The following is a 15518-nucleotide window of genomic DNA, read 5'->3' on the forward strand; positions in this document are numbered from 1 at the left end:
TAGTTGAAACTGTGGAAGCAATTATTCTGTAGTTTTGGCTGGGACCATCCTAGCAACAATAGCATGCCACCCACTAGCAGTCCCTCATCATGACGCTTCTATAGCAGTGCTGTTGCACGTTTCCTGACACCTCCCATTGCCAGACCCCATTTGAAGGAGCTCTAACTTTGCCAGTTTTCAGATATGCCAGCTGAAGCATTCCATGCTGTGTGTCTTACACTAATGATTTTGTTTTGCTTATGTGGAGATGCTACAAAGAAGTTACCGTCAGGAGCATTCAGAGAGAGAAAGAAGAGGCAGAGAATGATGAGCTGCTTGCCTGACTCCTTTCTATGAAATTCTAAAACGTGAACAGCAGAAGAACTACTGTAACAAGTGATCTAAAGCATAGAGGTTCTGCTGCTGAAGACACCACTCAGTTCTAGTGAACATTCACCAACTTGCATCACAGGTCCTGGAGCTAGCACTGCTGGCATATTGGGTAAAGCCTTGTTTAAGTTTGCAAAGCTTGCCAGGTATTTTTCTTCAGAGTGAATATGCTCCACATCCAGAGGATCTCTGCTTAAGAGACAACACTCTGTGCCACAGAGCACATTCTGTATACAGTGGTGGGAAGAGACTAGGACTCGTCTTGCAGAAGCTCTTCATCATGAAGACACCCATAATTAGCGTACCACCTCCTGGTGTCTGCAGCAGGACCATCATGCCTGCAATGGAAATTACCCGACAGATGGAAACCGCAGATTCCCACATCCAAGTGTTTTTGTAGTATCTGGTAATTACTGGGAGCCCCATTGGAAAAAATTATAACTACTTCACCACTAATGACAGCCCATCTGGAGCAGAGTTGTGTCCTGCCGCCTTCTGAGCCTGTGTGTGAGCAGGAGGCCGGGTCGTGCAGCGGGGCAGCTTGTTACAAGGCACTTGTATTGCAAGCATCCTGTAGGACTGAATACAGATTTTTTTTTTTCCTTTTTCCCCTTACTCCTTCTTTTCTTAAAGAGGAAAATAAATGCCAACTTGGTATAAGATGTTAAGTTTCAATAATCCTGTTCTCAAGAATTAGGAAATGCCAGAATACAGATTCCCTTTATGGTTTTAATCTATTTTTTCCTGTCTTTTCCATATCTTCCAATAAGGACCATATATTTATTTTTCCAGGGCTTACACCCCCTTTAGCTCACAAAACATGGGGCATGAGAAACAAAAAGGGAACTGTAAGTGAATGACACTATTGTCTACAGGGACAAGCTCACACGAGATGGGATTTCCTCAAGCACCTAAACCAACATTTATTTTTATAAAAGAGTATCTCCCTCAGCTGTGCCTGCCCAGTCCCTGCAGGAGGCAGAGCAGTGCTACAGCGCTGACAGCAAGGTAGGGAACCACAACGTGAAGGATGACTGTGGGTGATGCCATTAAATATACCATGCAGAGCCAGACCAGCTTCACTCTAGTGAAGAGTTACTGCAGCAGAAGGAGCAACACGTGCCGGCCACTGCTGGCACCAACCCATGCCTGGCACCTCCCTGGACTGCTGTTAGAGCATCCAAAACTTGACCTACCGAGCCTCCACAGCCAAGAGATACATGCCCTAAACATATAAAATACTATAAAAGAACTAGAACAGTATTAAGAAAAATTAGCATTAGACAAAGATGGGACATACAAACTTTACGGTAGCTTCAACAGCTTTCACCTTGGTTTTTCCATGACGGCATTTCCCTCTCCAGTATCCATAAAAGAAGGATGATGCCCCTCATCTCACAGTACTGCCATGCAGATACAGTCACTGACATGGGGCATTCAGTCCCTGCAGCGATTAGGGCTGCAGAAAAGCCCACGAAGAGTTCAACAGTTCGTTATTCAGTACGGGGTACGGATGGTGCGCCGTAAATAGGGCACGGGGTGACACATTGTATGAGGAGGATAAGAATATTGAATAGCTGCTCATTCACTGCACAACATCCATCTTGTGCACTGAATGAAGTACAAGCCTGTGGAAAAAACACAATGTAAACCATACAAGACAGTCTTTAATTATATGGTATCCAGGGGCTTACCAAGCAGCACACACACAGAAAGGGGGACTGTGGTTAGTACTCACGCTGATATTTTCTAGCTTTACGCACTTTTTTCTTCCTGTGCAATGTATTCCTCCTACAAAAACTTCACATTTGCATTGCCTGCATTTGTATTTGCATCAAAGAATTTCTGTTAGAAACAATTTTACTTAAGAACTAATGTAGGTAGGATTCAGAACGGCTATTATTTGGTACACTGTAGTTTAATATATTGCAGTTAAGTACCTTGGATGACAAGTGCATCTATCTATGGTGGCGTATAAAGATATCCAAGTTCCCTTTTCCATTGTGGAAATAAACTCAAAGTACTTCTCACATGGGTGAGAGTTCGGCCTGAGAGGGAGAACCTGGAAAGTGATATATACAGAGAGTGCAAGCACACCTAAAGACCAGACAGGTTCTCCTTACAATTAACTAGGCTACAGAACTGAAGGAAGTGCATGGTAAAGCCACACGCACACCAGGAGAGCTGGGCAGGTTTCTGACAATCAGACAGCATACACGTGGCCAGGTTTAAAATCCTTTCTCCCATAAACATACACTTTCAGAACCAGGATTGTTCCCAATACAACAAGAACAGCCCCCACACTCTGAAAAAGCACAAAGAGCAGCCACCTGCAGAGTGCTTTGCTGCTCGTGCCCATGCTCTGTGCAGAAGCACATGAGCCACAAGAGGTTGGCACACAAGCAGGAAGCCACGAGTATCTTTTGAAGCTTTTGCCATCGAACCAAGCGTGGAAACAGCCCTGGTCTGCACTTCTTCAGCTTTTTTACCCGCTCTGACTTCATTCCTTAGAATGAAGACACAGCTGCTGCTTTAAGTCTGAGCTGGATGCTCCTGCTTCCTCAGCCAACTGCAGGACGACGTTACGCCTTGCACAACTTGCAGGTGTAACCTGTATGCATCTGGGCTACGCCTCGGTACACAGCCATGAGCTACTGCAGCAGTACCTGCAGATGAGCATGAAGTACAACCAAATGCACTCCAAGCTTCTTGTTCCAGATTAGAAAGAGAAAACTCCAAGTAGCAGTAAGAGTGGGGTACAGGGAGATGCAGCAAGGGAAGGAAGCTAACGGGAAAACTGTCCATCTGCGCAAGGAGCAGGGAAATGGGTCTCTTAGGCATCCCGAGATTTACAAGAGGGCCAAAAAGCGACTTCCTGCTATTCAAGTCCAGGCTGAAATATAATAAAGCACTGCCAGCATAACACTGACTCATATCCATCAGATTTATAAATCAGTACTTTGACAAAGAATGCACTCTGTTGGCTTCAGCACAGATAACTCCAAACTGCTCAGATTTGTCGTTTAACCCACTCCAAGTTTAATGTCATTTCTGCAAAACCCAGTGCTGTGCACAGCCTGCCAGCACAGAGATCAGAAAACAGGCAACCGAAATGTTACCTGGGGAGAACAGAAGTCTTTTGGACAAGCTTTAGGCCATAATGACAAGCAGATCAGCATCAGCATTAGTTAGTTTGGTTTATTCCCCGATTTAATATAGAAAAAAAAAAAAAAGAATATTCACAGCTTGGTCTTCAAGCACTTCTTCACTAGAAGAACAGACTTACAGACAGAAATACATTAAGAAGCTATAGAGCATAACACATCCAGCACAGTCTGCCCTGCTGGGCGAAGGTGTGATTTCCACACCCACACGTTCGCAGCAGGCAGAACTCGCTGCCTTTACACAACTACTCCTTGCTCCCCTCCCATCAGATGGAAATGCAGGCACTTTTCAGACACTCCTCAGCACAGCTACAACCACGTGAGACGAAGCGGTATTTCTAGAATCAAAACTTCCAGCACCAAGGCTTGAAGAACCCCTGCCGTTGTGCACACAGCCCCGTACACGCCTCAGCAGGCGTACGGGGCTGTGTGCCCCGTAAGCCACTTGCTTAACTTCACACCCCCTCTATTCCAAACCGTTACAGCCCTGCAGCCCATTTGCGCGCGACAGCAGAGCTCCAAGCGACGCGTGCTGAGAAAGGGGACCCACGGCCCCAGCCGAAGGCCGGCACCCGCCTGGGGCCGCGCAGCAGAGCAGCTCGGTCTGCGGCCTCGGGGTTCCCCTGGGAAGCGGCTGCTCCTCCCGCGGGGTGCGGCGCGCTGCGTGCAGGTGCTGCGGGCCGAGCGAGCCTCACAGCCCGCCCCGCGCCGCGCGGGGAGGCAGCAGCAGCGATGCTCGGAGATGAACGCACGCAGAACTCGCGCTCTCCCCGCACAGAACGATCGCACCCCCGTAACGCGGCGCCCTTCCCTGCGGTGCCAAAGAGCGGCTCGATGTCAGCACCTAACGTGGGAGGAGGGACCGGCAGCAATCCCGCGGGGCGCCCCGCCCGCAGCCCCGGCCCCGCACGGAGCCTCGAGGCGCTGAGGCGCTACGGCCACGTGAGCGCAGCGCGGCCCGGCCCTGCCCCCGGCAGCCGCCACCCACCGCCCGGCCCGGGGCTGCGGAGCGGCACCCGCCGATGACCGCGACGCCGGGCCGGGCCGCCCCGCACCTGCCGGGAGCCGCCGGCTCGCCGCCTCCTCCCGCTCCCCGCTCACCGAGCAGCAGCAGCCGGTGCGTCTGCTTGTACTCCCTCTTCTCCGCCTTCAGCGTCTTATCGATGCTTTTGCTCCGCTTCTTGTCCGCCCGCTCCTTGGCCACCAGGTCCTGCCGCAGCCGGTGCCGCACCTGCAGGTCTCCGCACTGCTGCTGCTGCTGCTCCGCCGCCGGCGGGTCCGCCTCGCCGCGACCGCCGTAGGGCACGGAGGGGTGCGCGGCGGCCAGGCGGGAGCGCAGGCTGTAGCACAGCCCCATGGTGCCGGAGCCGCCCGCTGCCCGCCCTACCGCATGCTCCGCTCCGGGCAGGGCGAGGCGGCGGCGCCCGGCGGCCTCTTAAAGTGGCCCCGCTCCCTCCGGCGGGCTGCGGAGCGCGGTCCCGCCCCTCCCTCGCTGGGTCCCCGCGCCGCGGCCGGCGGGAGGCGGCCACACGTGATGCGGACATGTTTACCGTATTCTCTGGAAAGCGGCCCCCGCCCGCCCCCTCCCCGCGCTGTCGGGGCGCTCCCACCCCGTCTCGGCCCGGCGCCCGCCGCCGTCACGTTTCCCCCCCGCCGCGAGCCGCGGCCGCGAAGCCGACGGGCGACATCCGTGCCCTGGGCGTGTCGCGACATGCGAGAGCTCCGCGCTGCCGCCCGAGGTGCGCTGCTGAGAGGTCCCAGCTCGCGGGAGATGGCGATGTGGCACCGAGACGGCCCCATTTCTGTGCCCCAGATTCTCGTCGCTCCCCGCCATACACGTCTGTGGGAACGGCTTCTTGTGTTTTCCATCAGCACCATCATCGGTGGGGACGTTAATGGTGACTCTTTGCTCTCCCCCTCTCCTCTGCAGGCACCACATCGGTTTCTTTTTTTCACAAGCAAACTTCAAATTTACCTCCTGTGCTGCAACCGATGTACCCGGCCGGGGCTCTATCTGTGGCTGTGGCACCGACCCCTTCCCTGGCAGCGCCCTCGATGCACGGCACTGCCAACTCTGTCATGCTGCATTTCACACTCATCTCCGGCCAGCTCTGAGCATTCCCTTACAACATGACTAATGCTCTCCGGGGCCCGGCCACACATCCTGCATGCTGGAGTCAGACCTCTCCAAGCAGCTCTCGGTGCTGCAGCGTACCCCTGCTAACAGCCTGCATGCTTATCGCTGAACTCTCAGTGCTTTCTCGCAAGTTGGACATGTTGATGGAAATCTCTCTTTGCAAAGCTGTGAGTCTCTGTGAGCAGAACACACCCATTATGAGCTGCTCACTTCCTTGTTTCTGCAGTGCCCAAGGCTGAGCAGGTCACGTACTGCAGCGCGAGCCTGCATCCCTAGTGAGGGGATTGCTGCATCAGCTGTGGGAGCTGCAGGACACTGCTGGCCAGGTGTGCCAGCCAGCTCCGGCATCTTTTTGTACCTTGCCACTCATGAGGTTTTTGCTAGTCTTGGGATTTAACCCAACCTGTCTGGTTGGCACGGACTCTGCAGGGAGGCAGCACCAAGCAGCTCACAGCCCTCGGCCCCATCCCTCAGCTGCTCTGCCAAGCACCTCGCTGGCTCCCTGCTTCCCGCGTGCTTCCAGGAACAGTCAGCGATGGTGAGTGGGGATGCCAGAACCAAGTTCAGGAAACACATTTAAATGATCTGTGAGTCTGGGCTCAGGCAGGGTCACGAACAAATGCTTCACGGCAGGAACAGCCCCAGAGACACTGGCACCTATTCCATCAGAAGACGCTGCGTGCCTGTGTCCATTAAGAAGGATGCCAGGTATTGCAGTGCTTTTACTTCTGTTTCACCTAGGCCGGGCCTAGGAGGTGGTGGTCAGGTCCTTCCCTCTCCAGTCCTCATGTTGTGCTCAGGGAGGTCAGTGGGTCTGTTCCTGGAGCATAAGGAGAGAACATCTACTTCTTTCTATTAATTGTGTTGCCTATGCAGCGTACATGGCACCTAATCAATACCTTGCTGCCTGGCTGTTACAATACTTAGTAAGTGTACAAATTAAATCATTACCCAGCGGATAAGTTCACTTCAAACATGACTGTGAACCCAAGATTCAGAAGCAGTTATTGTGTGTTGCAGAAATTAATCAATCTCACGTTGTGCTGAAGATGCCCACATGACTCACTTTCTGTCTCCACTGCTGTAATGCCTTTCCTCTGTGATGGAGAGTTCATCCTTCTGATGAACACACCCCTGAGAATGTAATATACCAAGAAAATGTAAAGGTCAGACTAGAGGATTATTAATAGCAGTTTTCTTCTTCTTCCTGTGCTTTTTGGAGAGGCACACGAACAAGAGTAAGGACACATTCGGAAACTGCGTGCTCTGTGGTGGGGATCTGTGTGCTGCTGCGGAAGGAAAGGGGACTCATGGAGACAAGAGGTATCTAAACAAAACCAGAAGGTAAAGTGAGAAGCTGGAAAGAAGCATTCAGCCTATGAGCTTGGTCCCTTGGCTCTGCAGGTAGACAAACATTTTCTGTTTTCTTCTTGAGCAATTTGGAGCAGGACACGTTTACAATCAATGTTTCGGTTTCAGTGCTTTGAAACTGTTTCCAGTTCAGGTGGCAGTCCTGTGCAGAGCACCAAGTTACCTTTGCTGCAGTGTTCATCCTCTCCTCAGCGTGATCTAAATGAGAAATCTGAGAAGGAAGTAGAGCCAAAGTGGAAGACAGGCTTTCCCTTTTCCTACTGCATTTCAGAATCTTTGGAATAACTCCTAAAACTTGTGACTGGCTCCTTTCAGGAAACCAGAAATTGCATGCGACTTCAGCAATGGCAAGGGTAAGGCCATGTATTTCATCTGGATAGAGTGGGTGACACGTTGACAGTTTTCTGAAATCACACAGTCTCAGAGGTAGCAGAGGAAATCACCGCTAAGGTCAAACCATCTTCTGCCATGTATGGGCCCTGTTCAGCCATGTAGCATTATACTGGGGACTGATTCAGGCTTAAAAAGCACAGCTTAAGTTTGTTGCACAAAATGCATTTATAGAATACATTTCTAAAGGCACAGGCACACACTGTGTATCTACCCCACCCCAGCAATGCAGGGTAGCCTGCATAGCTCCTGTCAGTGTGTTCAGCTTCTGTCAGCCGCAAGGGACAGAGATTTGCCTTCCCCAAGTGCTGGGCTGCGGATCCCTTTAATTTTTTTATTCTGCTGCTTTTACTGTCTGCAACAGGGGGTGGAAAAAGTGGAGAGGTGAAAAAGCAAACCAGGCCATCTGGGAGTGCAAAAAATACAGGGGAAGAGAGAAAGAGAGGCAGTAACTACAGGACTGCGGCATTAAAAGAAGAAACATGGGCACATAAGCAAAAGAACTTGGATTAACACCAGGAAATATGTCAGCAGGAGAAATGTAAATGAGTAAAATTTGCATTTATTTGTGCCTTGGGAGGGAAATTAATTGATTGAACTCAAGATATCCTCACAGTACTCCCACTCCCATTACTGTAAGTGGTCTATACATGCAGCGTTCATTTCTTGTTGCAAAACACCGGTGTGTCAGAGCTGCTCATGAGCATCCTGCTGCTTTTCTCCCACAGCTTGTCCTCTCTCCAGCACACTGGTTCTCACTCAGCTTTTCCAGTACAGGTGGCTGTGGCCTGGCACCTCTGCAGAAGGCATCTCAAGAAGAGCAGTAAGCTGCTCGCTGCAGCTGCAGCAACAGGGGCTGCTGAACAATGCCTCTTGGCACCCAACGGCAAAACAAGGCCCTTAAGGCAGAGCTGGATGAAGTGAGGTTTGTGAAGTTCGCCCAAGGTCTGTATGACCAAATACGCACTACAGACTGTGAGTATTTGACATTAATTTTAGCTGAAGCAGGCTCTGTCTGGTCTCTTTTGGTCTTTCGCTTCAGGTTGATAAGTAGATGCTATCATTCCCCTATTTCCTACACTAACGATTGAAATGAGTGAGTAAGCACCTTATTTCTGTCTTGGATTCCATAAATCTCTGTTTATATATTGAGCTGAACTGTTAATTTCTTGTCTTCTTGCAGAAACTTTGAGAGCCAAGAATTCCTAATATCCGTAACCACAAAGTCACCGTCAGCGGCTTTGCCCCGTCTGTTAATTTAAAAGCCAGTTTATCTGCAAATTAAGAATCACAACATTCAGATAAGGGATGAAGGTTAGAATTAGTTACATTTGAGTTGTATTTCTAACATAAAATGACAAATGTCATGTTGAGCTTTCAGTCAGAGGACAGTGTTCTCAAGACATGGGCAGCAAATGCTGTATTGCTGTTGCAGCACAGCGGGCTTCTAGCTTCCTGGGCTCATGAGGACATAGGATGAGCAAAACCCCCTTCACCCAGGAAGGTATTCAAGTCCATTCCATGTGTAATGAAAGCAAAGTCTCTACACAGAGCCCAGAGCATACAGGTATCGCTATGGGCTGCTATGCCCACTCTCAATGCCAGCTGTGACACCCTCCAGCCCACCTCCCTGAAGGCACAGGGCAAAGTCCTGGGCTGTGCACAGCGTTAGTGCAGCTGAGTTGGTGAGCTGCCAGCTTATTAATATCCTGACTAGTTTGGTGCAGATGTTAGGTATTCCAAAGCGATTGCCACGAGATCCTTCATCACCTCACTCATCTTTTGTCTTCTCCACAATCCTGGTGAGGGACCGAAGACAGGCTGTGGCCCAAAGAAGGGCATTCAGGGATGGCAGTGGAACATGGGTTTGTGTATCTGAGAGTACTGCACTATGAGCTCAAATTGACACAGTGGGCATAAATTAAAGTGTGACTCTTCGCTCTTGGCTCCATTCCCCTTGCCAGGCTGCCTGTGCTCAGGGGGCGGAATGCTCACGGACAGGTAGGGTTCACTGGGCACAGTACCAGCCAGTGTCACCATCCAAACTCCAAAGTACAAGCTTTTCACTCTACTGAATACAATAACACTTGCTACCTTTCCACTTGTCTATCTTTTTGGACGTTTAGTTGTTTTCAGCGTCATGCATCGCTTTTGCTTCAGGCATACCAAACCATATTCCCCATTTTTTTCCATGTGTGATGTTCCCTATAAGTGGCTTTTTGGGTCCTAGAGATGTCACTTGAAAAAAAAAAATTATGACTTCGGGTGGCAAATGAATAGAGCACGTTGTAAAATTCCTTCCATTTACAAACACTTTTTAACCCGATGTCTCAGCCCATTGCACTGCTCTCACTGGCTTCATTCACACCTCTGGGCTCACCTGCTGCATGTGGGCTGCCCTGAGCTGGGCTACAAAGCCACTCGTGAAAACAGCGAATCAGCATTCTGATGGAGCAGTTTGTTTCCATTCCTTAACTGGCAGTCCTACAGGCACGTCCTGTTTCCCCTCTGCCCCGCTTGTTGTTGGGATCATTGTGGCACCTCCAGCGAGCAAGGGTTGTCGTGGGACTCCCTGCACAAACAGGGCAGGTTTTCAAGGATGATACACAACGTAAATGAGCAGCCTTGTTCTGTCAACAAAAGCCCGTGTGTTTATAAGGACCCTCGAATGTGTTTTTAAAAATACTTGGGCGGATATTTTTAGCAGTGAGAGGCTCTCCAGCCTCCCCTAACACACCGACACTGTACTCGGCGACGCTCCCCCCTCACCCCCCCTCCCCGCACCCAGGGATGCTCCCGCACAGTGCAGCCCCAGGAGCAGCGGCCCTTGTTAGTCGGGCTGCACTGACATCTGTTGGCCCTTATCAACAGAGGTAGGAAAAAACAAAGCCACTTGGTTCCGTACACTGAGATAGCGCTCGCGGGCCGGGTGAGCAACCCTGCGACAACACTGCATTGTGTCCAGGAGCAATGAGCAATCCGTAGACGGGGCTGCCCAGCGGGCAGGTCATAGAGGTTTGGAAGCTAAGGGCCTCCCATCCAGTTGGCAGTGCGTCCCGTATCTCATGAAGCACCTCATTTCCCATGACCGTCCCTCCAGCTCTGTGCTGCTCCTACAGCTCATCCCCAACCCCAGAGCTCTGGGCTGAGGCTGCAGCCCGCCTGCAGCCGCGTTACCCCAGTGAGTTGTTCAGTCCATGTGACTAATTAAACCAGAGGACACACACACTCATTTCTGAATCAGCGTCTGAAAAGATCACACATCCTTTCAGAACAGAATAAGAAAGAACTGAGCAAACATTTCACTTGAACCAGTGATGTCTTACTCAGATGCACAACTTTGATAATCCAGCTTTAATTGTTCAGTGCAATAAGCAAAGAACAACTGAATGTCCTGCAGTTCAGCCAGCATGTTTGGTTAAAAGCTCCATCCTGCAAATATTGTATTTAAATGTCAGAACTCTTATTCACAGAATTCATAGAAAGCTTAATCAAACTAACGGTGCTACCCACTTCTGTCAGGCTCAGTGACAGAGCAATTACCGGCCTCTTTTTAGTGACTGCTGCCAGAAGTACGGCAAGCACTGAGCTTCACTGGGCAGCCCATTGGGAGCACTCCTGATCCAGGCACCAATTTGGCCACAGCACTCTTTGAGTAAAAGGAAGAACCAACAAATAGTACAGAGGTACTGGGGCATGGAGGGGAGAAGCACTCGGGTTGCTGCAGACGATGCCCAGCAGCCACTTGGACCTGTTGTATGCACATCCCTTGTACCCAACCCAGGCTGCAGCGAGGAGATGGAGACTACCATCAATTTCCCTTTCCAGTGGAAACAATTCCAAGAATCCTTCTCCTTGCTGTTCTTCACAAATATTTGTTAAATGCTTGAGTCAACAGCATTTAATTTTGGCCATACAAAGTATAATCTCTTTTTAAAAAGTCAGGTCAGCCCTTTGGTTTTAAAGACAGTTCATGCCATTTAGGTTTCAAAGTCATTTAAAATAGAATTAGGTTATTTTACAGCATTATAAATCTCTGCTGGTTGGCTCCAGAGTAAGTAGGCTGTTAATCCTACCAGTAAAGATTTCATAATTTCTCTGAGCACTGCAGTTTAATATTTCCCATGGAAGCACTGCGCCAGGCTGACTCTGCCTGCTAGACTTTGTTGCCATCATGCAGTTTCAAAGGGGAAAATAGCAGAGAAACAGTGGATCTACATTCTTAGCGGGGGGAAAACAGCACTGAGCATGAAAGCACTCATGGCCACATGGCACAGGGGGTAACACTGGTGGTAAAACCCCAGGGCAGCTCTGCCTCTGAGTGTTTGGTTCCTGCCATGACGCGCAGGAGCCAACTTGAGGAGCTGGAGCTGCCAGGACCATGAGGCTGAGCGAGGCCAGGGCTCTGAGCTTCTCCTCACACCTTCTCTGTGTGCTCTCCTAAATGCCTGCACCTCGCCTCTCAGCAGGGCTGCAGAAAGCAGGCACCCATTCACCATAGCTGCAGCTGTAGTCATAATTTTGATGGCTTGTGCACTGCTTCCAGGGCTGGGTACTGCCGGCGGCCGGAGGGAGGGCAGGGAATGCTCCTGCAGCACAACAGCGGTTTCTGCTCCGCATTGCACCTGGCCACTCTGGGAACAGGGTCGGGTTCCCCGGACGCAGCCTTCCGGAAAGTCCATCACAGTGCTAAGTAACAGACTTCACTCTTTCACCCTTCGCTTGCAGCAGCATAGCTTATGCTATTAGTTAACGACATCTGAAACTGCAGCGAGGGCTGCAGGATGACGAGAGCCCCAGAGAGTCTCAGGGGACGGTTCTCCGTTCACACAGAGTGGTTTTTTAACGCTCTCTCCCGTTACATCACCGAGAAATTGGCTGAGCTGGCAGCTGCAGCGCCCGGTGCGCGGCGCACCGCGAGGCGCAGCCCTGTCCTCTCCCTGTCCTCTAGGTGTCCCCAGCGCCACGCTCAGCCTGCAGCGCCGTGCCCGCGGCGGTGGGCAGCGTGGGAGCCCTTCTCCGCTTGCTAATGAGGCCTCGGTGTGTGAACGCCAGCCTCGTTACAGGTTTAAAAAAAAAAAAAAAGAAGAAGAAGAAGAAGAAAAGCGCTTCGTTTCTTTCTCAGTGCTTAGGCTGGCCCTTCCCATCTCGCTTTCCCATCTCTGGTGCCTCCCTGTGCCAGAACGCCGCCGCGCTCGGGCTGCGGGAGCCACAGGAGGATGCTCGCTGCACACAGCCTCCCCTCCCCTAGAACGACAATCAGCGACCTGGGAAAACACCGTGCTCCATCTCACCTTCCTGTCAAGATGTGCTTTGCTGGTATCTCAATAACCATTCTGTTTTTCAGCTTCCCGCTGGTTCTCACAGAGAAAGCATCCATTAACTATTTGCTGGGCCGGAGCTGGAGCCCCCTGGGCAGGAGCTGTGTGTTTGCTGGGACACTCCTGCCCCGCGTCCAGGGCTCCGGTGCCGAGCCCCAAGGGAAGGCCCCAGGCAGCAGGGGAGGAGGAAATCTTCCAGCCTCCTGCACGAGCCCTCCCGCAGGTGTGAGGCATTCCTGCTTTTCCTTCCTGTTATCACAAAAAAAAAAAAAAAAAAAAAAAAAAAAGAGAATAGGGTAATGAAGACAGTGAGGTCTTTTCATGTCAAGAAACTGTTTCATCTGGCAAACCAACACGCCTCAGCTGTACTGCGCTGCGATGTGAGCCGTGGGTGCAGAGGCTGCAAGAGGAAGGAGACCAAACCCTGTCATTTTCTGGATGTGGAAGCACGTACTGCCAGCAGATCCTTGCTCTCAGAGCTGCAAGCCAGAATCTCAGTGTTCAACGCCAAGGAGATTATTTTTGCCAAACCTGCATCTGTGTAAGGAGTTGGGCCACTTCTTGTGGAGTTAGTCAGAGCACTCCAGAATAAGATTGCTACAATCTGCCATTTTCTCCAATCAGCTTTTGTCAGAAAAAAAAAGCAATACCCTCAAATTTGCTGCAGGAGTATACGTTCATGTGCTTCTTAGCCAGTTTGTTCCAAATGTCACTGCAGCAATCAGTGACACAGAACATGCCCACAATGCACAGAGACAGCACCTCGCTCAGAATTTGTGAAACTTGAAGTTCACAGAGGTTGTGCCTTTCTTCCAGTTCCCTGTTTTCCATTTCCACGTAGCCATGAAAATCAACCCATCCATCACCGCAGCCTTTGCTTTTAACCTTGAGACCTTCAATCTGTTTCCACAGATGAAAATTTCTTTGCCATGACACTGGGAGGGCTCAGCATAATGCCTGTGCTCCTTCTCTCCTTCACCCCAGCAGAAGTGGCAGAGCACCATCCCTGTCATAAACGTTCTGTGCAAAGAGCACGGGCTGCCATGGGCTGCAGGGACAGCGGGGCAGAACGACCCATTCATTTCCACTACTTTCTAAAAACTTCTATGTAGGAAAGGGCAAATATTTGTATTTTGGGTTAAAACATCTTCCTATTGCTTTAATCATCCCTTTGTTTACATAATACAACAGGATTTGTTTTCTGTTTAAAAACATGCTTTCAGAGCCACAAAGTTCACTCACTGATAAATTTGGCAACAGAAGTCACAGCCCCACCATATATCCTCCATTGGGCCAACTACTGCAAAATCGTTAGTGAAAGATTAAAAAGAAAGTTCACAGTTTAAGCAGTAAATGGCTTTAGTAAATAGTTAATATGATAGAAAGAGGATTTGCTGTGTGAGGCAACAACACTCCTATTACTGTATCACCCTCATGGTGTTCTGCCTTGCTAGTTAATCCTGCTCTGAGTATTAGTGGGAACACCAGTTCAGGCAAAGCACTGTGCTGATGTGCTGTGTATTGATTGCCTGCATTCACCTCAAACTCAAGGATGGGACTTCTGAACATGAAGGAAAAAAGAAACACCAAAATGTCATTTCAAATGTGAACATCACTTCTGTTCTGTTTATTTGTATCTGGAAAGAAACCAAGCAAAGAAACTTCAGAAAGAAGGACCTGACTGCTGCATTTAGGAATGCTTATCCAGCAATAAAGTGCCTGGATTAAAGTGAAATGTAAGAGATCAATAGTTCCCATTTCAGAGAAAATGAGGACTGCTGGACAGAAAACAAATCGCAGCGTTTGGGTTGATGGTTAGAAATGAAATGTATACGCAGCAAGGCGATGGGGAGGGTGGGCTAACCTTCTTCCTAAAGGGATCAGCCAAAGCTCCGTGAGGAGGAAACAGGGTTTAAATAGAAGCATGTCCTTAAGAAGTAAAGAGATGCTATTAGGCATAAGAATAATAAAAAAAAGAAATTTAGTAATATGATTTTTAGGAGCTCCATTTGCTTAAGACAATCCCAGCATGCAGAAGGATGAGGCATGGGCTGGATGGAGGAGCCAGGTAGATCTGGAGGGGGCAGGAGGTGCAGGAGGGAATCTCTCCTGAGCTCTGACATATTTATTTGTCAGAAATTCAGAAGTTGTTGTTTTTTTCCTCAGAAGAGTTTTCTTGTAGATAATAACTTCAGAGAAAGAGAGAGAAGGTGCGAGAGAACGACGACAGTTGGAAAGGCAGAATTGCCATAGAGATGTCATGGCTTTGGCACGGGGACACTCATTTTGCCTCACCTTCACCGGTAGATGGATTTCTTGATTCATAAAGGATTTCTTCTCACAGTTTTCCTCATAAAATGAACACGGTTGTGATGTTCATCTGTCACACACAACTTCATTTATCCCGGCAGAACGTTAACCGCCCGTGTGTGCAGGAGGAACGCAGCAGGTGAAGCTCTCCTGGAAAAGGACAACTTTTCCATTGCTCAATTGTCACACACTTCACAAACTTACTTTAAATTCTAATCACTGTTTTTAATTAGCCGATACGAACTTGATTTCCTGCATTTGTTATTTTTGGAAACTTGTTTTGAAGAATACACTGCATAATAGACACTTGGTCATTCTTTATGCTTAGAGAATACAGCCCTCTATTAAACACTGCAAATAATAGTACAACTTCACATGTGAAACTGTTGGAAAACGGGAATACACGACCTAATTGATGAACATTGCTTTTTTTGGCACAACTAACCAACACTGAAA

General features: G+C 49.6%; 1 protein-coding gene across 1 annotated transcript in view; it reads right to left on the minus strand.

Annotated features, from left to right (window-relative positions):
• GNAS (GNAS complex locus) overlaps positions 1-4957 on the minus strand; it is a 139340-nt gene extending 134383 nt beyond the window's left edge. The window contains exon 1 of the mRNA XM_021416897.1: positions 4635-4957. Within this exon, the coding sequence (XP_021272572.1) occupies positions 4635-4890 (256 nt within the window). The 5' untranslated portion in view covers positions 4891-4957. The remainder of the gene's footprint in view (positions 1-4634) is intronic.

The sequence above is a fragment of the Numida meleagris genome, chromosome 19, assembly GCF_002078875.1.
Source record: "Numida meleagris isolate 19003 breed g44 Domestic line chromosome 19, NumMel1.0, whole genome shotgun sequence".
NCBI lineage: Eukaryota > Metazoa > Chordata > Aves > Galliformes > Numididae > Numida > Numida meleagris.